The sequence below is a fragment of the Taeniopygia guttata genome, chromosome 1, assembly GCF_048771995.1.
Source record: "Taeniopygia guttata chromosome 1, bTaeGut7.mat, whole genome shotgun sequence".
Taxonomy (NCBI): domain Eukaryota; kingdom Metazoa; phylum Chordata; class Aves; order Passeriformes; family Estrildidae; genus Taeniopygia; species Taeniopygia guttata.
Window position 1 is genome coordinate 18,792,235 of NC_133024.1, and position 23,858 is coordinate 18,816,092.

Here is a 23,858-nt window from a genome sequence, read left to right on the forward strand (position 1 = left end):
TTGCAGCCTGCTTTGTGGGATCCAGATTTTGTTTAGCGGCCCTGTTGTGTCCTGTGGCAGCTAAACATCTGCCTGCAGGAGACTCCCTCCTCCTAGTCTTCCTCCTCTTCCTCCCCCTCCTCATCCTTTGTTGCTGTTGAGGTAGGGATGGGAATAAAATGACTCTTAAGTTTAGAAGGTGAAGACTAATATTTTATTAACAACTAGTGTTCTTTTTTTAGAATTAGGATTGTTAAGGTGAAATATGATTGGTTGTAAAGTGAAAACTTTTCACGCTATTGGTGCACTATGAATAGAACGCGGTGGTAGAACATACTTATAAACAATATAAACAGAAAGAGAGATAATAATTATTTACATTCTTTTCAGATTTTTTCCTAGGCTTAGCCTGGTAGAAATCTCTCCTCTTCTCTCTGACTGAACTGAAAATATCTATAGTCCTTCTCCTGGTAGACTTTCAGGGACAAATGTACCCCATGCTCGCCTGCTGTTACGAACCCTAATTGACATCTCAAGGAGGGAATTTGCCAGAGAAGCTGTGGCTATTTCATCCCTGGAAATGTCCCAGGCCAGGCTAGACACTGGGGCTTGGAGCAACCTGGGACAGTGGAAGGTGTCCCTGCCCATGGCAAGGAGTGGAATCAGATGGGATTTAAGGCCCCTCCCAACCCAGCCCTTCTGTGATTCTGTGAATTAATGGATGAAAACCTTGATGTGTGGTTTTGTGCCCCTTCCATGCTACCTCCTTATTCCATATTCCTTGTGAAGCCGAGAGGGAAGGAACAAACTTTCTGCCTGACTCACTCGGAAGCTGTGCTGGCTTCAGCGCCAGCCCCAGGCCATGTCCTTGGCGTGTTAAATCCCCTTTTGTCCAATTTTCAAATTTATTACTATTTTTAGGCCTCTCTAGGTAACCTGCAGGAATTTGGAATCTCAAAGCTTAAAAAAATAAAACTACATAAAAATTTTTGCAGAATATGCAGGAGATGAAACCAAAGGGGTTTGTGGGAATTAGATCAGGATGTCCAGAGAAACCAGTTTAAATGAGGCAATCTTTCCAGTTGATATTATTTTTTTACTATCTCAGGGAATTTTGTAACTGGTTACAGTGTTCCATTATGCTCTGTAGGATGGCTAAACTCCAGAGAGCTGACACTTGCTTTTAGGTTGAGTAAAACTTTTCCACAAAATCCTTTTGTGGCTTAGAACATATAACCCCAAAATGGAAGAGGACTACACTGGGTCAGTCCCATGGAAGCACTTATCCAGCCCAGTACCTTGTTCCCCAAATACTAACCACTCAGGAAAAGAAAGAAAGAGAGTATGGGGTGAATTTTCCCTCAGGGCATTTTTCCCAAAGCCAGCAGATTGGAACCTTCCGGTGTGAGGAATGCATCCAAGGCTCTCTGGTTGACCTGTCCCCCATGGATTCTCTTCTCTGAAATAATTTTCTGCTTCTGGCTTCCACTGCATCCTGTTCACTCTCTGCAGAGCACTTGTGGCCTTCCAGCCTGCTCTTCCAGCCCTCCTCAGCCATGGTTTTCCAGGCAGAGCATCTTCAGCAGCTGGAGCTCTGCTCCCCTAAAGGAATGCTGCCTGTAGTCTGGAAAACATGGCTATTTCCAACTCAGGTGGGATTCCTAATCAGATGGACACAGACCTTTCATCTGAGCTGTTTGACTCCAGATGGAATCAAGGAAGGAGATAAAGACAGAGTTGCCAACGTTCAGTGATAATTCCGGGCACACAGGTTAGTGAGTAGCTGAAAACAGAGTGCTGCTGCTTGGCAGCTGCTCTGTGGGGCTCACTGCTTCCAGCCTCTCTTCATCCAGTCCCTTTCAGACAGAGGCTGTTCCTGAGGCCTCAGATGTAGCCACGTTCCCAACCCCCAAAAGCTAGGAATGGGACTGTTTGGCTTGGCTGGATCCCACTGAGGAGCACTGGTCAGCTGGTCACCCTGCCGAGCCTCCAGGCAAACCACCCTGAAAACCCAAATACCTCTGCCTTCAGCCACAGGCCACAGGGCAAGGAAGGGCTGGGAACAGGCTGGGGCAAACAGAAACAGCTCATTTTTGGGACAGCCCAGGCTTACACCAGGGCAAATTGCTCAGGAGTCCACATCTTGGGTCCTGGTGTGGTAGTTCAGAATGAGCAGACCTCTTGAATGTCTGGACCAAAGGAGCTGTTTATGGCCTGGCTGAGTGGAAGTGGATTCAGTGAGGAAGGCTGGAACAGAGAGCTCCAGAGCCAGACTCAGAGGTTTTTCCTGCCCTGTCACCCAGATGGAGAAGATTAGATCAGGTATTTCCTGGTCGGGATAGTTTAAAGCAAATAGTCACTCCCTTCAGAGCACACAGCTCTGCCCCAGTGTTGTCAGGAAAAGGAGCATGCGAAAATTGGTGTTTTGGTCTTCACTGGCAAATATTTTGATACTCTTTCAAAGACCTTAATTTGTTTTTCTTCCTTCACTCTCGGCTGGAGGCCAAGGGAAATCAAATCACCAGCGCTGATATTTGATCTAGCTCCACTCAGGCATGCTTTTTTAAACAGTAGGACTTTGTCATTTATACATCTGAAGTGTATATAACAACATTGGCAATAGTTGTATTCTCTGGGAAGCTCTACACATTGCATGGCTTTAGTTCTAAGTATTTTGCACTTAAAAATCACAGACAGGTTGCCCCAGCTGCTTGTTTGCTGGGCTGTGCTCACTTACATGGATGCAATTTGCAGGAGTGCTCCTTTCCAGTGAAGTGCTCCCTTGAAATGTTCCTTTTCAGAGAGCTTCAGTGTGATGCTGTGCCTGGTTATCATCCCTGATGACAGGCATTTCCCTGCTTCCTTCAGCGGGGTGCTTGTTCAGGTGAGCTCCTCACAGATGATGTGTTTGGGTTTCAAGCTGCTGTTCTAGCAGCTGTCCCCCATTTCTACCCTCTTATTGCATTTCTCAGGAAGAATTGCCTCTTCTTGGCTTCAGCAAACAAAAAGTAACCCGACTCTGTATTTTAATTTAACTGGGAGGATTTTGATGGCACGTTGCCCTTGGTTTAAATCGAGCACAGTTCGGTTGCTTTTATTAGTTCATAGTTAACTCAGCTCCTCTAGAAACTTCTTCAGCTGGGTGGTCCTGGGATGAAAGCAGGGTAAATTTGGGGGTTCCTCAGTGTATCCTTTGGGAACAGAAGCATTAAACACTGTAACACCTGAGAACTGAGGGGATGGAAAGTGGGAACTCACCTCAGATCTGTGCAGGTGTCAGGCGCTGCAGGCAAGGACCACACTGCAAGAGGGGATTAGGGCTGGATTCTCCTTCATGGAATTATGGATTTTGCACTCCTCACAAGGGAGGAGGATTTAGCACCCCTCGAAAGGGAGGAGCTGTTAGGGTTGATTTAATTTTCCACATTTTATGTCTGACAGCTCCAGGGTGTACTCTCTGACTGCTGCAGGAGTCCCTGTGTATCCATGATTTGCCTTTAGGGCACCTGAGGTAAGAAAGGCAGGTTCCTTAGGGAAGCACAGGGATGATGGCTCTGCAAGGGCCCACATATTGGATGGAAAACATCTGGGGAATCAATGAACCGAAACTGCTGCCAAGCCTCATGCCTAGAGCTGAGGTGACAGCTTAGCCCTGAGACTTTCCCAGGGATTATTGCCCAGACACCTGTGGCTGTGATTCATACTTTCATCATAAGGCTGGAGTTTATTGCCAGGAGAAGTATCTGAGGGTCTGGCCTAGTCCCTCTTTGTCAGGGGCAAATTTGATTTTAGAGAACTATAAGCTAAATCTGCTTGCTTATTAAACTACCCTGAGCAGCTTTTAATGGAGCATGGAAGGGTTTGTTTATTTTGTTTTTCTAAATTTAATTTTAAAAAAAAATTTACTCTTTCAGACATCTCAACAGCTGCTGCCCCAGTGCAGCGAGTGCACAGGACTAGGAATCAAACCATTTCTCCCACTCAGGTTTCAGTTGCAGTTTTTGATTTATCTTTGCTTCTCAACGTGACTGTGGAGAAAGGATTCAATTTGGATTTGCAGCAAGCCATACCTTGACCATCAAATGATGGCAGAGTCAGTACTGAAAAGAAAGGAAAAACACTTATCAGGCCAATCTTTTTCCATGTAAGAGCTTCAAAGGGACACCAGTCAGATAAAAGCAGGCAAACCATCAGGCTGCCCATTTGAAATGTATTCTGTGGTGCTTGCCTCAGGAGCAGCCAGACAGGTTGTGTGCAATCACTCTTGCTGAGTGTGAGCATCTGATTGCTCTCTTGCTCAACAGGACAGGGACCAAAAGATATGCATTGTCTTGGAGGGAGCCCCTTCCAAGGAAAACCTCCCAGTCAGCTGTACTTTTAATTTAATGGTTCATTTAGAAAGGAGTTTTAACCATGAGGAACTGTTTATATTTATGGAAGTAAGATTTTTTTTCCTACTAAACCAGCCCCAAGTGCCCATGAATCAGTGCTGTTGGTGGGACAGGAGAGGGTGATTCACCAAGGCCTGTCACAGTGTCTGTGGCAGGGCTGGTGGTGGGAAGTGTGGGACGTGCAGCTCCTGCAGGCACTCGGAGTGTGCCCAGGCATGAACCAGAGGTGGGCAAGGCTTGTCCCATCCTGTGGTTTCTTCCAGCAGAGGCCAATACCAGGTATGTTCAACATGGGGACACTTGAAACCTGTCCCAGATCTCCTCCCCTGATTTTTGCTAGCTGAAAGTAAACATTTTTCCTAAAGCAAAGGGTTTTTTTTTTCTGTTTATGTTTTAAATTTAGCTAAAATTATTTAACAGATATGGCTGCAGCAGACATGCAGAGATACGAGTACCATGTGAGCATATGCAAAAGCCACAGCACCAGGTACATTAGCCTGATGTAGCTTTTGCATTACAGTTTTATTCCCCACTGCCTTGTTTTGCTTGTTTTGCCTGAAACCCAGTGTTGATGTGAAGAAAAAACGCTGTATTTAAGTGGGTAGGTAATGCTTGCAGTAGCACTTTACCCGGCTGGTTCAGCAGTTCAGTTGCTCTCTGCACTTGATGGGGCTGTGATAACTCATTCCACTTCATTGCACTGGGATGCTCCTAGGGCTGCCCTGGCACGTGGCCTTGTTGGTGACAATGGCACCATTCAGCTCCACTGTGGTCCTCATTCCAGGGCTGATCTCTGTAGCACTGGGCATTCCACCTCTCCCTCCTCTTTCCCTTCAGGACTGTGTGCTGAGCCTCCTTTCATAGCCCTTGGGCACCTCAGGGACATAATGGTGCTGTTCCAGCTGTGCCAGGGATCCCAGTGGGAGCTCTGCTGCTGCTTCCCACATCTCCCCATGCCGGCACAGTGCCAGAGCCCGTCCAGTTCTCTTCCTCGGCCGCTGCCTCTGCACGTTCCTTTCTCCCTGCTCTCCACAGGGTGATCTTCAGTCGAGCCATGAGAGCCCTGTGTTCACCAACCCCTGCTATGGTTTGTTCCTGGCCTGGCGTTGTTTTCCCCTCAGCCCCAGCAGATTCCTGTGGGATCAGAGCATTAAAGCTCGGTGCTTTGTGCAGAGCCCTGAGCTGAGTGTGCTCAGCACGGCGCTGCGAGGCTCCTGGGCTTTCCCTGCCCGCGGATGGGAACGAGCTGCCCCTGCAGCAGGACCAGGAAGCAGAGAGCTGTGCTATGAGTGCCCTGACCCCTCCTAACCCCGGCCCTGATCGCCTCTCAGGGCACACGAGGCTCCCTTCACACTGCGCTTCATTTGATAACTCGGGACAGAGCGGTGCTGGCAGCTCTGGGCTCTGAACTGCTCCCACCTTTGTGTGCCCAGACCCTCCTCCTGCCGAAAGGCCTTGATATGGCTGCCCACAAGGCTTTGATAAGGGCTGTTTAGGAGTGGAAAGGGGAGTGCAGGGAGCAGAGGCAGATTTGGAGCAGGGCTGTAGCATTACACTGAAAAGATCTTTTGAGCAGTCCAGCCTATCACTTGCATTGTGGCAAAGATTGTGCAAAATGTGCTACAGTTTAACCTTATGAGTAAGTATAACAATTGTATTTACTCTGAGTTCTCCATCCTTGAGGGTTTTTTATAAATTGTTTTTTTTAATAAGCTGATATCCTCATACGTTAGTTACAGAGTATAAGCCCCATTTATTGACAGGGAAACTGAGGCAGGTAAAACAATGTCTCACCAAGGTCGTCTGAAAAGGCTGTAGCTGTACAAATCCTATCTCCCTCAAGCTGGTGGTCTGTTCTAGTATTTCTTTGTCTTCTTAAATCAAGTCATTTTAACTAGAACATGAGATATGCTTCCTAAAAGTTACATTGGCTAAGATTTTGGAGCTAACTGTGTACTTTTTGTAGAGTGTAGAATAATGGAATCACAGGATTTTTTGGGTGGAAGAGACCTTAAAGTTCATCCAGTGCCCCCCCCTGCCATGGGCAGGGACACTTCCACTGTCCCAGAGTGCTTTAAGCCCCATCCAGCCTGTCCTTGGACATTTCCAGGGATCCAGGAGGATCCTCCTCTGGGCACCGCACTGCCAGGGCCTCCGCACCCTCAGAGGCAACAATTCCTTCCCGATATCCCATCTAAGCCTGTTGTCTGTCAGTGTGAAGTTAAGGATGAAGTGGGGCCCAGGAAGCAGTGATTCCATGGGAGTGCTGACTCCAGTGCTGGCAGGGCTTGGGTTCAGTCCCGCTTGCAGGTGTCTGTGGCTGTGCGGGCAGAGGGGCAGTGCCCTGGGCGTGTGAGCTGTGTGGAGCAGCCCTGGCATGCGGGGCTCGCCAGGAGGCAGTGCCGGCAGGAGAGGCTGCACCATCCATCCTTTCACAGAGCAAAACCTTGCTTGTGGCAGTGCTTTTGTAAACACAGCTCTCTGAGCAGCACCACTTCCCCATGCCAGATATCCCTCCTTTGCAGGGGGTGAATAGATAATTGGCTTCCCAAAAGCAAGGGTGTTGGAACAGCAGGATCCACGTGCGGCTGGGAAAGCTGCTCTGGGTGGGGACAGGGCTGTACTTTCAGGAAACTCTGCTCAGCTCATTCACACGTGGAGGAAGCAGAGTGATGCTGGCCTGGCCAGGGCAGCCTGTCTGTCACTGCGTGCTGCATTAAATAACCAGATGGACCAGCAGGACTGCGCTCATTGAGCGGGGAAGGAAGTGCTTATTCTTCCAGCTGGACTCCAAGTGTCCCTTGGGAAGCAGTGTTTATAAAGAACGGGCCCATCCATTGCAAATTAATGCCTGAAAAGTTAGTCAGCCCTTGCCCTGCCCCTAAGCTCTCCCTGTCCAGCCCTTGCTCCACAGGAGGATGGTTTCACACAGAGCTGATGGAGGGTTTCTTTGTTTCCACAGAGCTGCTCTTGGATACAAAGAAAACAGTGCTTGAACCAGCATCTGGAAGCTTGTTTTCTCTCAAAATAAATACTCCATTCTGCTACCTCTTCTCTCTCTTTTTTTTTTTTTTTTTTTTTTTTTAACTTGTGATTCAAAAACTAACTGCTCTTGCAGGATAACTGGAGAAGTAGAGGTTGAAATTCATGTTGCTTTTGGCCATATTTTTCACTTCTTTGCATCCTCTTCGCTCAAGTACCTAAAATATTTGTTTCTGTTTACAGAGTTTGTCCTTCGTTTGTCCTCTAAAATCTGCTGCAGATGCCTGTAGATACTGAGCTGGTGGTGGGTATCCCGTGGGGGGATTAGCCGTGTTTTGAAGGCCGAGTCACAGCCTTCAAAACCCCATTTCAATGGGATTTTCTCCAGTCTTTCTCAAATTGTCTGTATTCTTGTCTCTTCTGAGCTTTGGACTGCAAGTTCTTAGTGACCAGGAAGGGTCTGTGCGATTTGGTGGGGAATATCACATGGCCCATCATTACAGCTTGTGATGAGAACAAAAATAATCTCAACCACATTAACCTGTCAGGAGGAAAAAAAATAAGAGCCTTTTTGGTTACATAATTTTCAAAGGTTGGCCTTGGGGTGTCTGAAATGTATCTTCAGCTGTAGGTGTGAATGCACAATATCAATGTTTTCTCCTCAAAACGCGTAGGTTGGGTGCTGCTTTTCTCGACACTGCCAGTTTTTGCTGCCATATGTTCTCCTTTTGCAAAACCTTTAGCACTGTTAATTTGGCTTAATGTAAACAGATGATGCTGCATCCAAATTGCCAAGGCTGCGGAGGCACCACCTGGAGTGGTGCATGTGTGACTGGTCTTTCCTAACCTGTGCTGGAAGCTCTGCCTCCATCCCAACTTTTCCTCCAGTTGTTTGTCTCCAGAAGGAAGGAATCTTGCCTTAGATGCCCCAAAGGCAAAGTATGGACCCACAGGGACTCCTGCAGGAATCTGGAAAGTACAGCCCTGGAGCTGTGAGATGTTAAATGTTGAAAACGCAGCTGTGCCCATGAAGCTGCAGGGAAATGCATGGGGCAGCTTCACCCTTCTCTCCAAGCTGGAGAGCTCTTCACAGCTTTGGGACAGCTGCCTGTTTGTCACCACCCCACCTTTTTCTCCAGTCGTTTACCTTAGGGAGGAGAGGAAATGATTGATTTCCATCACTAGAAAAAATGGAGGCGTGAAAAACCGCGGTGCCCCCGGGCATGCAGGGCCTTGGCCAAGCTCTCCCCTCAGCTCGGGTCTCTCTCCCAAGCAGGACGTCAACGCGGGCGAGGGCAGCGAGTTCACGGACAGCGGCATCGAGGGCGCAGCCACCGACACGGAGCTGCTGTCACGGCGCTCCAACGCCACCACGGCCAGCTACTCGCCGCCCGCCGGCCGCGCTTTCATCGGCAGCGACAGTGGCAGCAGCTCGGCGGGCGATGGGCTGCGCCAGGGCGTCTACGAGAACTTCCGCCGCGAGCTGGAGATGAGCACCGCCAACAGCGAGCACCTGGAGGAGGCAGGCTCGGCCCTGAGCGACGAGCAGAGCAGCGGCACCCTCAGCTCCCCCGGGCAGTCCGACATCCTGCTGACGGCCGCGCAGGGCACCGTGCGCAAGGCTGGCGCCCTGGCCGTCAAAAACTTCCTGGTGCACAAGAAGAACAAGAAAGTGGAGTCGGCCACGCGCAGGAAATGGAAGCACTACTGGGTGTCACTGAAAGGTACAGGGAGAGTGGGCAGGGGGGTGTCCTATGGGGTGGCCAAACTACTGGCCTGGGCTCGTAAGAGAAGCTGCTGTGAACTCCAGTTCGCATGAAGCACAGGGAAGTGGCCCTGCTGTTTTCCAGAGGTTTCATGTGGTGCTTGCTGATGTGCTCAGTGTTGGCATGTGGGCAGGCACCCCAAGGCACAGCAGTGGGGTTCATACCTTGCTTAGAGCCCTGCTGGCACCAGCCAGGGAGGCTTCACTGGGCGATCCCTTGGAGAAGGTGTCCATGGCTTGTTGACAGCTGAGTGAGTAGCCATGTGCCCCTGCAGGCACACGATGGTGGTAGTCTGTTGGTGGTAACAGTGGCTGACATTCACACAGGGGCTCTGCCACACTCTGCCTCCCTTCTGTACCTCTTCTTCCCTAAGAGGTGCTTCATGTGTATAAATACTCAGGGTTGCAGCACATTTGCAGGGTGCACAGGAAGCTGTTGTTGGTCATCAAGGCTGGCATGTGGCTCTGGCTGTGTCACTCATCCCGTGGTGGGCAGCCCTCGGCACCCAGGTGCCCTGCTGCCTCCTCAGCTGCCCGGGCCACTGACGCTCTTCCCTCTGGATTGCTGCAGTTCCTGCTAGGCACATGCTCATAAACTCATCTTCATGTGCTTCATCAGCGGGGAAACGGGAAGCCACAATTTTGGGACTGGCCTCCCTCTCCTCTGCTGTGGTTAGAGCCAGCAGAGGTACAGCCGTGTCTCCTGCTCTAGGGGGGTCACCCAGAAGGCTCAGTGTGGTTGGACCCTGCCCACCCCACAGAGAGCTCTTCCTAGAGCACTTGTTTATTTTTAATTTGCAGCGCTGTTTTAAAGCCGACAGCAAAGTTTGGAGCCAGCTCTTCCTTGGGGTGGCTGGAGAGCTGGGGAAGTGGGAGAGGAGAAGGGAGGTGAGGGGCAGCCCTGATCTCCTGGGAGGGGGCAGGAAGGTCTTGCTTTGAGGAGCTGGCAAACAAAGGGCCATCTGGGAGAAGAAAGGGGAAGGATGAGCAGGGGAGTGATGTTGTTTTGAAGTGCTTTGGCTCAAGTGGAGTGTTAACTCCTTGGATTGCTGTGCCTTGATGCTGGCAGTGTTTAACCGGGGCTTTGAAGTGAGCAGCTGCCATTGTTTGGCTGCAAATTATTTTCTGGGAGGCTGGGTACCAGAGCATCCCTTTCTAGTGACACAGCAACTGTGTGCCAGCCTGTAAACAACTGGAGATAGTGTGGGAAGGTGGTAGAGGGGGAGACCCCTTTCTTTTTGGAATCTCCCAAATTGCATCCTTGCTCTGTACTTTGTTTTTCTTCCCCAGGAGGATTGTAAAGATTATTTCGTAACACCCACCAGGTTATTTGCTGTCCCCAGCTAAGTCTTTTTGTCCATAAGTCTTTCAGCAGGCATGGCTCATCCCAGCTACTTAATTCCAGTTACTGTCTCCATCCAGTAATTAAATGGCTTGATCTTTGCCTTGCAGGGACTGCAGCAGCAGCTGCAGAGGCTGGGCCATGCTTGGGGCCTGTCTGCTCCCAGGTCTGGCTCACAGCTGGTTGTCACCCTCAGGGGATCAGGATCTCATACCTACCTCTCCCCTGTGGTGGGGGGGTGCATGGACAACCCCAAATTTGTGATTTCTTTGGCTGTTTCTCATCTGGGGATGTGTTTTACTGCCTATGACTTTCTGTTTTGGCAGTCCTAGGGAGAACAAAGCTCAGGACAAACAAAACAGCCCGGGGTCAGGGCTCATTGTGCCCTACAGCTCATGGTGTGCCTGCTTGGCATTAGCCCCAGCAGAGCATTTGAACATGCTGCTTGTTGTCTCTTGCAGGCTGCACGTTGTTCTTCTACGAGACCGACGGCAGGTCTGGCATTGACCACAACAGCATCCCCAAGCACGCTGTCTGGGTGGAGAACAGCATCGTGCAGGCTGTGCCCGAGCACCCCAAGAAGGACTTTGTTTTCTGCCTCAGCAACTCCCTGGGCGACGCTTTCCTCTTCCAGGTTAGTCTTTGCAAAATTTTTTCTGTCTCCCAGCAAGGGGGACATCTAGCTCTGGTTGAGATCCATGGAAAATCATGCTGGCTGCAGCAGGTTTGGTGTTTTCCTTTGGCAGCACTAGAGGAAGGACATGAGCTGAACACGATCAGTGTCAAATCTACTTTTTTAATAACTGGCTGGACCCTCCTTGTGTAGCTGGCTGGAGCGAAGAATGAAGAAATGCTCTTGCATCACTGTGAAAACTGTTTGGGCAGCATGCTTAGAGCACACAGACTAAGCCAGTCACCACACAGGACATCCAGCTGGGCACTAAATGGGCTCTGCCACTCTATGTAAGAGACCTGTGTCAAAGGAGGGCCTTGCAGAGAGGCTCAAGGGCTGACAAGAACAGGAGCAATTGGAAGTGCAAGGGGATGTCTGGATCTGCAGGTGCTCTCCCAGAGGAGCTGCAGAATGCAGCTGCCCCTTGTTCACACATCTTGTTGCTGCCCAGGAGGAGACTAGAAGTGCAGGGTTGGTCTTTAATCAGGAAATAAAAATGTCTCCATTCACTGGGTGCATTTAAAAAAAATATCCCAGGACTTAAATCAAAGACCACAGATTAGTTGATGTGTTCCATTTGAAAAGATTTCTGTCATTTGATAACCACTGCTTCCAGAGTGATTTTTAGGTTGTCATCCCCTTTCTTATGTCAAGTTGGCACTAAGCAGGGTGTGACTTTCTGTTATTTGTAATTGGCAACACATGCTGAAGTGAGTGCATTTCCTCCACTTTTAATTCAGTTTTCTTCACTGGAGGAATCACTTTATTTATCTTTCTTCCTCCACTTTTAATTCAGTTTTTTTCACTGGAGGAATAACTTTATTTCTCTTTCCAATGACAATGGAGTTTCTTGCCTTCTTGCACCAGAAGCTACTCTGGGGTAGGATATGTCCCCATATCATCACTCCCCTGTATTCCAGAGCAAAAAAATTAAAATCACACTGTGTTGTAGGTCTTTGCAGCTGTCCTTGCAAAGGGCTGGATTCTCAAACTGGTGCAGAAAGAAAAGCCTTTTTGATTCTTGGAGGGACTGAGTGTCTGACTGAAAAAACCTGTCTTTTTTTGTGCACTAACTTCCCTGACATCTCAGTGGGATTTTTCCTCTGCTCCTTCAGTAGTACTGCCCTGTCCCTCTCTCCTTCATGTTTTCCCTGGGAAGGGGATGAGTATTTTGGCACCTGGAGACCTTCCTCCAGGTGAGAGGAGATCACAGAGCCACAGCGTGGCCTGGGTTGGAGGGAACCTTAAAGATCATCTTGTTCCACCTCCTGCCTTGGGCAGGGACGCCTTCCACTGTCCAAGGCTGCTCCAAGCACCAGTGTCCAGCCTGGACTTGGGCACTGCCAGGGATCCAGGGGCAGCCACAGCTTCTCTGGGCAGCCTGTACCAGGGCTTTTCCATTCTCACTGGGAACAATTCCTTCCCAACATCCCATCCATCCCTGCTCTCTGGCAGAGGGAAGCCATTCCCTCTGTCCTGTCCCTCCATGTCCTTACAAAGAATCCCTCTCTATTTTTCTTGTGGGCTCCCAGACTCGCCCCAAAGCTTATTCCCCAAGGGCCCAGTCTCATTATGCTACAGGTAGGTTTTTGTGTAGGGAGGAAGCAAAACTGAGCCTTTTCAAGCAAAACCCAGTCATTTCTATTGCCAGAAACATTCTATGACGTGTCCCTTCTGCCATGGAAGCGGAGGAGAAGGAAGGGATACCCTCAGAACAGTGGCCCGTGGCTGCCTGTGGCAGAACAGAGCTGTAGCAGGGGCTGGCAAGGAGAGACACTGCCCTGCAAGAGGCTGTTTCTGGGCTGTGCAAGGGAAAACAGGTCTGCTGGTGATCCCACACATGCTGGACACCTTGTAAGGAGCCTGCCCACTGCACTGCACCCAGAGACATCCCATCCTTCCCACACGGCTCAGGCAGCTCTGGCTGTGCCCACACGAAGCCTGGCATGTGGCACACATGGTGTGTGCCAGCGGCTCACAGCAGCTTGTGACACCACAAGGTGTTTGCAGCTTGGTTGTGGGGTCCTTCCCCTCGGGACAGGCAGCAATTCCCATCCCTGCTCATCTCCAAGGGGGTCTTCAGCTCCTCAAATCCACTCCAGACCGTTTTTGCCTTCCCTCTCCCCAGAAAGAAAGATGAATCTAATGGTATGCAGATAATACTTTGAAGCTGAATAAGATAACAAGGCTTTTGCTGGGAATTAACAAACACACTATCTCATTCTAAGTTCAGGGCTGATCTCTTCTCTGCTGGGGATGAGGTTTCACCACCTGACTGTGGGCAAAGTGTCTCCCATTGTGGGAAATAATTCCTCTGTTTCCAGCAGCCATTCCTCAGCAAGGGGGGCTCCCAGTGCCCTCAGCAGTGGAACGAGAGCCTGGGCAGAAAGCCTGGCCAGTTCCAGCCACATCCTGTGTGCAGTGGAAGCTGAAGGCAAGGGAACTGGGAAGAAGGAGGTAGATTCTGCAGTAGATTCTGTTTCTGCTTTGGGCTTACAGCCTGAGTGAGGAAAGTGGTGTCATTCTGGGACACATGTGTCCTACTTGTGCCACAAAAGTTGGGGGAGCATCAGTGTGAAGCCCAGCTGGGCCTCTCTGGGAAGCTCTCCTGAGCTTCATCCTTGGCTGTTGGTTGTGACCTCAGCGAAGATGACCTTCCTCATCTGCTCCAGCAAATGGAGAAGTCATGCTGGGCTGTCTATTAATAGATCAGGCATCATCAGAAAGCTTAATTTGAACAAGGTGGTTTGGCACCTTGCTACTTTTCCAGCCAAATACCAGTGTGATTATTGCCACGGGCTGACACTCACAGAAAGTCCTCTGCAACCCTGAGCTGGCTGGAAAGTTTGTTTCATGACCTGCTGTAAAATAGAATGGAGTTTAGTAAAAGAAGAAGATTGACTTTTTACTTGGAGAATCTGGAAAGATTCTTCTTTGTGTGTCAAAAGCCTCTAATCAGAATAATTCTCTTCCAGAAGAAAGTACTGGTGTCCCATGCTCCAGCCTGGTGTCTCATGGAGTGGTTTGGGCTGGCAGGGACATTAAAGATTATCCAGTTCCACGCCCTGCCATGGGCAGGGACACCTTTCACTATCTCAGGTTGCTTCAAGGCCTGTCCAACCTGGCCTGGGACACTTCCAGCAAGGAGAAATGTTCCCTTTTCCCAAACTGCCATTCAATGCTTGGGAAGGGACAATGCCAGAGCTGTGAAAATGAAGATGAGTCTCCTTTAATGGTAGCAGGGGTATCTTCAGAGTGCTTTGAGACCTTAAGAAACAGAAAGCTTGTTTGTCTATGCACCACAATAAAGCTACTCATACTTCTTGTGGTCACGTTTTCTGCCATTAATTTACTGTTAACTGCTGCATGCCAGAAAAGCTCTCCATCCTGGGAAGAGCACAGCAGTGGTGTATTCCCTGCTTTAAGGAGCTGGAGTTTAGAAACCATGGTTAAATGCCAAGCTAGACATTCACTGCACTGAGCCAGGGAGGTAATTGCTGAGGCCTTGCTGGGAAGCACCCCCAGTTGCAAAGCACAGCTAGAGGTATAATTCCAAGAGCTGAGTGCCTGGTGCCGAGTTAAAAATGGCCTGTTTAGGGATGATGGGGGGGTTATTGCTTCGACAGGAGTAAGTGGATTTAAGGCTTTGAATCGCGAGATCAAAGGGAAAGGAAACTCCTCAGCATTGCATTTGATAGTCAGGATCAGAGGAGGATCCTGACTATCCTGCTTCTCCCCCTCTCCCCGCGTGCAGACGTGCAGCCAGACAGAGCTGGAGAACTGGATCACGGCGATCCACTCGGCCTGCGCCACCGCCGTGGCGCGGCAGCACCACAAGGAGGACACGGTCAAGCTGCTCAAAACCGAGATCAAAAAGCTGGAGCAGAAGATCGACATGGATGAGAAGATGAAGAAAATGGGTGAAATGCAGCTGTCCTCTGTAACAGACTCCAAAAAGAAGAAGACCATACTGGATCAGGTGAGCTCTTGCTCATGTGAAACAAGTCCCTAGAGAGGGTTTAAGGCCTTTTAGAGGTTGTTGGGAGCTCCCTGGAGCAGGTTGGAGCAGGAGAGCTGTGCTGGTTGCCTTAGCTGCACCATTTCTCCACTGAGGTCCAGCATGGGCTGTCTTCTGCTGGCCTCCAGGAGATTTGGATAGCAGCAGGCTGCCAGGCCATGGCTGGAGGATGCCTTGGGGAACAGCTGTTGACACACCAACAAACACTGCTGCTGCTTTAAGTGTGCCAGAGGCTTCTGCTGGCAGCTGGGCTGAAGAAGCCATGCCTGGCTTCTGTTTGTCATAAGGGCCTGCCTTGACCTTGTGGCAGCATCCCTGGCTCCCCTGGGCCCGCTCCTGCTGCCTTCAAGTGGACAGCGTGGCTGGGTTTCAGAATCACAGAGCCTCAAGCAGATGTCTCTCCCACTGCTGCAGCAGCACCTTATTTTGGGAAACTTAACATATGGCTGCTGCTTCCCTCATTTGGAGCTCTCCTACCACTGCTGCCAAGTGTGCCTGTAATGCAAAGCATGGGAAGTGGCTGAGGCTGAGCTAAAGGGATTTATATTCCCTGGAAGCCCGTGAGAAGGGGAAATGGGGGAGAAAAGGGTGGGAGAGGCTAAAGAGCTCCACTCAAAGCTGTCAGTCACAGTGAGAGGGCAGAGCAGTCTCTCTCTTTATGGAACTGAGTTTGTCTGGATGCTTTGAAACTGTTTCCTATAAGCTATTTGAATTATTTAAATAAGTCCTTCCATGGGCTGATTACAGCACTCTTCTACTGATCAGATTAATTATCCCCAGTGTATGGCACTTTTTCGAACTCTGTTGTTGCTCACAGCAAGGCTGCTGCTGTGGCTGCTGATTTGGGATGCCCTGTGCCTGGAGTTTGGTGGGGTTTGCTTTTCTGGTTCCTCAGATGCTCTTGATGCATGAAAGAAACATCTTAAGGGACTGCTGAGCAGAGAATCCTGGAAACACAAAGAAAATTAAAAATGAAAATTTAATCCTGTTAATTAGCATTGTATCAAAGGAGCAGTTGTCCCAGGAGGAGACTTTTGCCACGAATGTAGAAAAAGTTGTTTTCCATCTAATCAAAACTCCTTTACTATTTGCATCCTTTGGGGGGTTGGGAAGGCAGGGGAATGTGGGAAAAACGGCAATCAGGGTTTGTTGAGTGAGATCAGCGCTGGTGAAAAGGATGTGTCACTGGGAATTTTTTCAAGGCATTTACCAGCCTCTTCTCCCCTTCTCTCCCCTTGCTCTGGGGCACAGATCTTCGTGTGGGAGCAGAACCTGGAGCAGTTCCAGATGGACCTGTTCCGGTACCGCTGTTACCTGGCCAGCCTGCAGGGCGGGGAGCTGCCCAACCCCAAGCGCCTGCTGGCCTTCGCCAGCCGCCCTACCAAGGTGGCCATGGGCCGCCTGGGCATCTTCTCCGTCTCGTCCTTCCACGCGCTGGTGAGTTATCAGGGTCAGCTGGTGAGACCCCAACTGTGTGAAAGTCCTTGTTCCCCTAGCCCGGCAGCCGGAGAAGAGTTTTCAAGGTTGTTTATTTCTTCTTATCTAAACATTCTTTCTCTGACCTGCCGAGCTCTGCCTAGCAAGTCCACCATAGCATTCTGCCATGCCCTCTCGGGCAGTGTTTACCTTTTATATCAAAAGTTACATACAGTCTGTTTATAACAATGCACCAATATCTAACATCTATGTTGGACAGTGTGTCCTTATCCTAAACCAGTAGAAAAGTGTCACCACCACACCAAGACATGGAGGACAAGAAGAAAGGAGAAGAAGCCTAGGACATGCCCAGATTCCCCCATCTTGTACTCCCTTGAACCCCATTCTAAAAATCCCAAAATTCTACTTTTCTACCCTGTGTTAGTTCAAATGTCACACTATTAAAACCCTTGTGGCTTGTAAGTCCTCATACAAAATTGACAGCTTTGTCCACAGGCTAAAATTGAAGCCACAGGTGTTTTTGACTTCATGCCACAGTCTCCGAGACCCCTGCCAGGGTCTCAAGACAGCCAGGGCAGCCAGAGGGATGTCCTGAACTCTGGCAGTGAGTGGGCACGGGCAGGGCTCCGGGAGCTGGGCCTGCAGGAGTGGCTGCTCCCACAGGGGTCTGGCCATGGCTGAAGGAGCAGCTGCTTGCTGCCATGGCCTTGAGGAAGAGCCATCTTTGCCCTAGATGTGTGGTTTTGAATTTCCACCACAAAAAGATCTTGCTGTCAGAGGAGCAGGGTCATCTCAAGTGTCCGTGCACTTGGGCGTGATCCGCACATCCTGTGAAGTCAGTGGGAGCCTTCTGAGGCCCTCAGCTCGTGCTGGCTGAGACCTCCTTGGGCATATCTGACTTTATTCCATATGGATGAAACTACCAATCAACTATTCCAATACTCAGTCTCTAGTCATCAACATCTGATGCTCCACAAGGGAGGGGAAATGTTGTTCTCTGCTACCTATGGTGTGGCAAATAATGGTTGTTTAAACTTAAGTACTGTAACAACCCAGCTCTTAAAAGTACAGGGAGATGTTTTGCAAAGTGGTGGGGTTTTAATGAAGATTTAAATCAAGTTCTTGTCATTTCGGCTTGGACTCCTGGAGGTTCACAGAAATAGCTGAGCTCCACTGTTGTCTTGTAGATGTCAGCTGTACCCTTCAATTGAATGCAGAGCTGTAATTCAGTCAGGGGCGTTTTTATTCTTTCCTATATGAAAAGATTAGCGTCATCATCCTGCTAATTGCTGGTGGATTTATTATATTTTTTAAGTGGCGGGCTGTAATTTGCATTTATGCTTTTTTTTTTTGCATCAAGCAAAGCACTGAGCGTTAGCCTGAAAAACAGTCTGCTTCTTCATGCTGGTGTCTCTGGAGAGCCAAGGGAAAAAATATGTTTGGAAAATGTTGTGTTGGAAGAGACACGTGTTTTCTTCTCCTCTCAGCAAACTCTCATGTCCTCCTTTGCCCCCAGGAATGTGGGGAAATGCAGCTTCATGTTAGGAGCCCTAACTCAGGTTTCAGGAAAGGAATTTACTCAGAGCAGCTGTGGCTGCCTATGGATCCCTAGAAGTGTCTGAGGCCAGGATGGATGGGACTTGGAGCAGCCTGGGATAGTGGAAGGTGTCCCTGCCCATGGCAGGGTGGGGAATGGGATGGGCTTTAAGGTCCCCTCCATCCCAAATGATTCTGTGATTTCATGACCCCAGTCTCCTGAAGATGTTGCTCAGTACATTCATCCAAGGATGTGCTAAGTTACCCCAGGTGACTGTGCATAAATGTCCCAGGCACAAGCGTGGAACCTCTCACAGTCCAGGCTGTGGAAATGGAAATGTTGCTGTAGTGGTCAAGTTCTCCTTTTCCTGGATTTCCCCACATTTCCCAAGGAGAGCCCCCATTCCTCACACAGTTCCGTGGTGCAGCAACCAGCCCTCTGTCCATGCCAGCTGTAGTTTGGGATGTGTTGCATTGAGTTCCTCAGCTGGGGGATCCCTCGGGGACAGGGGTGTTCCTGCAGGCACTGCCAGACGTGTGGCAGTGCCATTCTTCTGCTCTGGGCTGTTTGGGATGCAGCACTGAGGTGTTCCAGGACCCCTCCCTTTTTGGCAGAAGAGGAGCTCCTCTTCTCAGGCCACCTCCAGGTGGGAAATCTGCTTTGAGGTTGAGCCTGAGCACTTCAGCTCTGAGTGATGTCCCACTGATCTGCTTCAGAGCTCCCCAGATAGCTGGGCTCAGTAAAGGCAAGGCTCTTGTTGCCACAGGGCATTTTGCAGAGCAGCTGGCACTGCTCTGATGGGAAGGGTCATCTCAGCTCACTTTTCCCCTTCCTGTGCCTTGCTCAATCCTTCAGATGTCACTTATCTTTAAGGAAGTGCAGGCTTAAATGCCATGTGCTCCCTGCAAGCCTTTATCTGGCCCTGCTGCGCTTCTGAGTCAGCACCAGGATGCCCAGAGTGTTGCCACAGGAAAGAGCAAAGAGGAAGACCGAAATTTTGGGAAGCAACAGATAAGTTTGGAAATCTCAGATTTCGCATGTCCAGCTTTGAGACTTTGCTAGGAAAAGAAAAATAAAAGAAAAAGCCCAAAGCCTTCACTGGTGTTGAGGTTTTGCTCTTTGAGGATTAGGCTCCTTTAAAATATCTCACGTTAAATGCCAAAAAACGATGGAGGTGGTGTGTACTATCCATTTCAATATTTGGTATTGGATTGGTGAGTTAATTTGCAGAGAGAAGGCAGCGGCCTGGCAGCATCCCGACTGTGCCAGCAGTGAGCACTTTGTGCTGCCACAGGATTTGCCTTTTTCCCCCCCAGACCCCCCAGTTTGGTGGGGCTGTGTGCTGGGGCTGCTGCAGCTCCGATGCTGAAGCCATGTGGCATTGACAGGTGGCGGCTCGCACGGGGGAGTCGGGAGTGAGGAGAAGGACACAGGCTATGTCCAGGTCTGCCAGCAAGAGGAGGAGCAGGTTTTCTTCTCTCTGGGGGCTGGACACTACCTCGAAGAAAAAGCAGGGGAGGCCGAGCATTAACCAGGTAAGAGTTTGGGGTATTGTTGTTTGCAGGGGTGGTTTGTTAGCAGGCAGAATGCAGCTCACACCAGGAGTCACTGGCACAGAGTCATGGCATTCCTCATCCCCTTCCAAAATCAGGGACTGGAGCTGCACATGAGGGCACAGCAGCGCCTAACAAAGGATTGGAATTCGCCCTTTTCTTTAGCTGAATTCTGTTGTTGCATTTCTGCTCCTGCTGCTTTTCCAGGAGGCGCCTTTCCTAACCTCAGGAGCAACAAAGCAGCACTGTAAAACAGATGTAACCTTGGAGAGGAAAAACCCCAAAACAATCCAGGCTTCTTTGGTTATTTTGAATTTAAAATGATGATGTACAATGCTTTAAATGTAGCTGAGTTTGGTGAAAACTTCCTGAAGTGACAAGAAGCTTTGCATTTCGTTGGGACACTCCCTGTTTTGCTTCAGATTTATACAAAAGCAGAAGTTGTGCTGTTTCCACCCAGTCACTGCCCAGATCTTCCTCTAGAAAATGTGTTCCAGTGTGGTAGGAAGGTGCTGCCCTGTTTTTCTTTCCAAACAATCCCTAATTACAACTTTTACTTTTTGAGAGCCATACCTCATCTAATTGCAGGAAATGTAGGCTCTGCCTTTCTTTCTCTTCTCTCACTTCCTATAGGGAGAAAGGCTGGGGACACACGCTGTTCTGTGCCCTGTGATTTCTTGTGCTGTCTGTTCAAGCAGCAGTGGGGGGTGTTTGTTTTGTTCAACAGAGGATGATCAGCTTGTTTGGAGTGAGACACTGAAAGTTCACCTGATATTTAGAGGCTGAGCAAAAGCTCAGGGCTTGGCTGGAATGCAGTTCCATGAGCACATTCTCAGTTCCTTGTGCTGATGCTGCAGCATCCCCTTTGCTTTGTATTTACTTGCCCCAAATCTCTTATCCTGAGCTGGGATCCTGCCCATGCTGTGTTTTCAAAGCTGTTTTTTTTTCCTCCTGAGCTCCCCCCTTCTGTTTTTCCTTTCAGTGGAGATAATTGCATTCTTCACGCTGCGTCCCCTGCTCCTGCCCCCCTCACACCTCCACAGCACAGACATGGAGAGGGATTCTGTTACAGGTTACAGGAAAGTCATTGTGGAGAGAGTTGTAAGAAATGTCAAGTTTTGAGAAAGTAGCAGTGTCTAAATGCAGTGCCTGAACACATTTCCCTTGCTTGTGCAAAGTGTTGCCTATTGGAAGCAACCAACTGTAAATCCCCAAAAGGCAGAGACCTTTTCCCATCCTGCCTGGTCCCTGCTTCATTTTAACCAGGGAATAATTAACTGCCCAGCAACTTGATCCTAGGTCTGTGCTGATGTGGAGCTATAAAACCGAACTTTTCAGTTTTCATTATTGGAATCTGCTGCAGCACCAACCCTGCCTGCCCTTCTTGATGCAGCCCTGTGCTGATTTGGGGTGGATGCTGGAAATATTCCTGTTTTGTCATTCCTCCTGCACAGGATCCTGTTGGTTTTGGCTCTCTGGCTTGTGCTTGGGTTACCAGCTCCTGTTTCATTAGAGAAGGGTTACACTGCCTTGTGCTTGAATGCTTGCTGAGTACATTTTGGCAGCTGGATCATTACAAAGCCAGCCAGAAGCAGAGCCCTTCTGAGTTCTCAGCATTGGCAGAGGTGGGGAAGTGTTCATTTCCCCCTTTTACTGGTGAAGAAACTCAGCACAAAGAGAGATAAAATTAGTCCAGCTCTGCCAAGGCAGTCAGGACAGCCCTGAAGAAGTGGCCTCTTTATCTTCCTGTACCACCCCATCACCAGCTTGTTTTTCACCTCACTTTCTCTTCCATCAAGCTGCTGTTTTCCTTTTCTCCAGTGCATCTGCAGCAGAGAGGCAAGGAATGTTGGAGAGGTCCCCCAGTTCACTGCCCTGCAAACCTTGGTAGAGAGCCCAGCTCTGGACAGAGACTGATGCAAAGGAGACCTGTGTTAGTAAAGCCACACTTGTGCTCAGGAGGAGTGGTCCTAGTGAGGAACTGGGAGTGGGGGACACAGGACAGCACTTCCCTGTATTTAAGGAATGGCACTTGGAGTGAGCTGACCTGGTGTTTGGGATCCCCTCTCTGCTGAAAACAGCTCTTTGTTCTTGTGTTGTTTCTTTTTGGATGAGAGGCTCAAGCAAAAAGAGGTTAGAGGGACTGCTGGATGTGACTTGCACATCCTGAAGAAGGTTTCTTTTTACCCTGAAGAATGTTTTCCCCATCCCAAATTTCTACAAGAGTGAAACATTTCTGAAAGCAGCATGTTTGGAGATGGCTGTTTGTATTTCTGTTTGAATTCCGTGCTGGATGTTAGACAGACTTTTCTGCCCATGGCATGTGTTTTAAAACCTTCATGTTTTAAAGCAGATTCCATCTCTTGTTCCTCAGGTGTTTGGAGAAGGAGTGGATTCAGTGAAGAAATCTCTTGAAGGGATCTTTGATGACACAGTCCCGGATGGCAAGGTAAAACCCCACCTCTACAGCTGCCTCCTTCCCCTATGTTTGCAGCAAGTAAATCCAGGATAAATACTAAGATTCGCTATTTTGTCATTTCTAAGCATTGGAGCTGAAGTACCCATAACAGCCTTGTTAGCATTGGTTTGCCAAGAAACACTGCACATTTCAGTTTTGAATTCAAATCTGCTTTCATCCCTACTATTTTTTTGCTGCATTCCTATCATTCCCAGTAGCCATAGGGTGAAATCCCAGGAGAAGCACACTGCAGCAGTGTAGCTGTGTGGGTGGCACAGGAGGCACTCTACCCTGCTCAGGGAAAACTGCAGGTTCCTGTCCAGACAAGCCTTCAGCCTGGGCTTAGGAGCAAAATATCCTCTCTCTAAGATAATGCTCATAATGCTCTGGTCATTGATGAAGAGGGAGCAGTGTTGGGCTGGGATTGTCATGATGGATTTTTGTTTATTTAGAGGGAGAAAGAAGTGGCCCTGAGCAGCGTCCACCAGCACAACCCCGACTGTGATATTTGGGTCCACGAGTACTTCACACCCTCGTGGTTCTGCCTGCCCAACAACCAGCCTGCCCTGACAGTCATCCGGCCTGGGGACACCTCCCGGGACGTGCTGGAAATGATCTGCAAGGTAAACGTGCCCTGGGAAGGCGGTGCAGCCTCCTGTGCCGGTGCTTTGCTCTGCACTGGGACACCACTTCTGTCTTAGGTGAAAAACACAAATTACACCGTGATGTTGAGGCCAGGAGCACAGCAGAGAATTCCCTGCAGCTGGAGCTAACTTGGCATGGGTGCAGGGCCAGGCAGCGGGCTGGGGTTTGCCTTCCTCACTCTGGCTGCTGTGCACGAGCCTGGAAGTGCCTTCACACGCTGGCTCTGCCTCTGCTGCTGCCTTTCCCAGAGCCAGCCATCCCCAGTCCCTGCAGGGGCACCAAGCTGAGCGTGGGACCCCTCTCTGTGCCCCACACTGCGGTGGTGCAGACACGCTGTACCCCCAGCGCTGCATCACTCCCTCAGCCCTTTCCCCGCTCTGCCAGGCAGGTGATGTGGCCTCACCCCTTCTCAGGAGCCAGGGGACTGTTTCCAGGAGCCATCCCTCCTTCCTGTCCCTCAGGCTGGCGTGGGGAGAGCAGCAGCACCAGGAGTGGGAGAAGGTGCCTGTGTTTGGTGCAGAACCAGACCCAACCCTCCTGGGTGGCAGGAGGGGACGGGAAAGCTTTTATTGCCATTGAAGTGGGGGGGAAGGAAAACCACCTGGATTTCTTTGCCAGATGAAGTATCAGAGACGTTGGGCCATTGAAAAGAGTTGCATCTCTAAAGAGTTGGAAACTTTGACAAATTAAACACAGGCTTTCAGCTCTGGCAGCTGCATAATGTGTGTTTTCGGAGCGAGCGAGACCCAACTCCTGTCACGTGCTGCTCTGAAAAGTGAGTCTGCTTTGTACAACAACAACAGCAGGAGAAAAGAAAACATTTATTACTATTGAGAGGTTAACTTTGGGGACTTTCAGAACGTGTTGCATGTGCTTCTAAAGAGAGGAAAGGTGAGAGAAAGGCGTTTGTTTCCAGTAATTGTATGGTGCGCTCATCTCTCTGCCAGGTGCGCTGCAGCTTGTGAAAGCTCTGCTTTGTCTTCAGCAAAAAATGACATTTTTGGAGAGAGGCATAACAGGGAAGCTGGATGACACATTATTAGTAATGCTTTATTTTTAGGATTTATGTTCTCCTTTG

The 23,858-nt window shown here is 49.5% G+C and overlaps 1 protein-coding gene across 11 annotated transcripts in view; it reads left to right on the forward strand.

Annotated features, from left to right (window-relative positions):
- The window catches only part of TIAM1 (TIAM Rac1 associated GEF 1), a 156,176-nt gene that overhangs the window by 89,816 nt on the left and 42,502 nt on the right, over nucleotides 1-23,858 (forward strand). For all 11 annotated transcript variants that reach the window (XM_032746510.3, XM_072924212.1, XM_072924216.1 and 8 more), the window contains 7 exons: nucleotides 8,629-9,076; nucleotides 10,921-11,093; nucleotides 14,887-15,111; nucleotides 16,402-16,587; nucleotides 19,513-19,659; nucleotides 22,052-22,126; nucleotides 22,588-22,758. In XM_032746510.3, coding sequence (XP_032602401.3) covers nucleotides 8,629-9,076; nucleotides 10,921-11,093; nucleotides 14,887-15,111; nucleotides 16,402-16,587; nucleotides 19,513-19,659; nucleotides 22,052-22,126; nucleotides 22,588-22,758 — 1,425 coding nt within the window. The remainder of the gene's footprint in view (nucleotides 1-8,628; nucleotides 9,077-10,920; nucleotides 11,094-14,886; nucleotides 15,112-16,401; nucleotides 16,588-19,512; nucleotides 19,660-22,051; nucleotides 22,127-22,587; nucleotides 22,759-23,858) is intronic.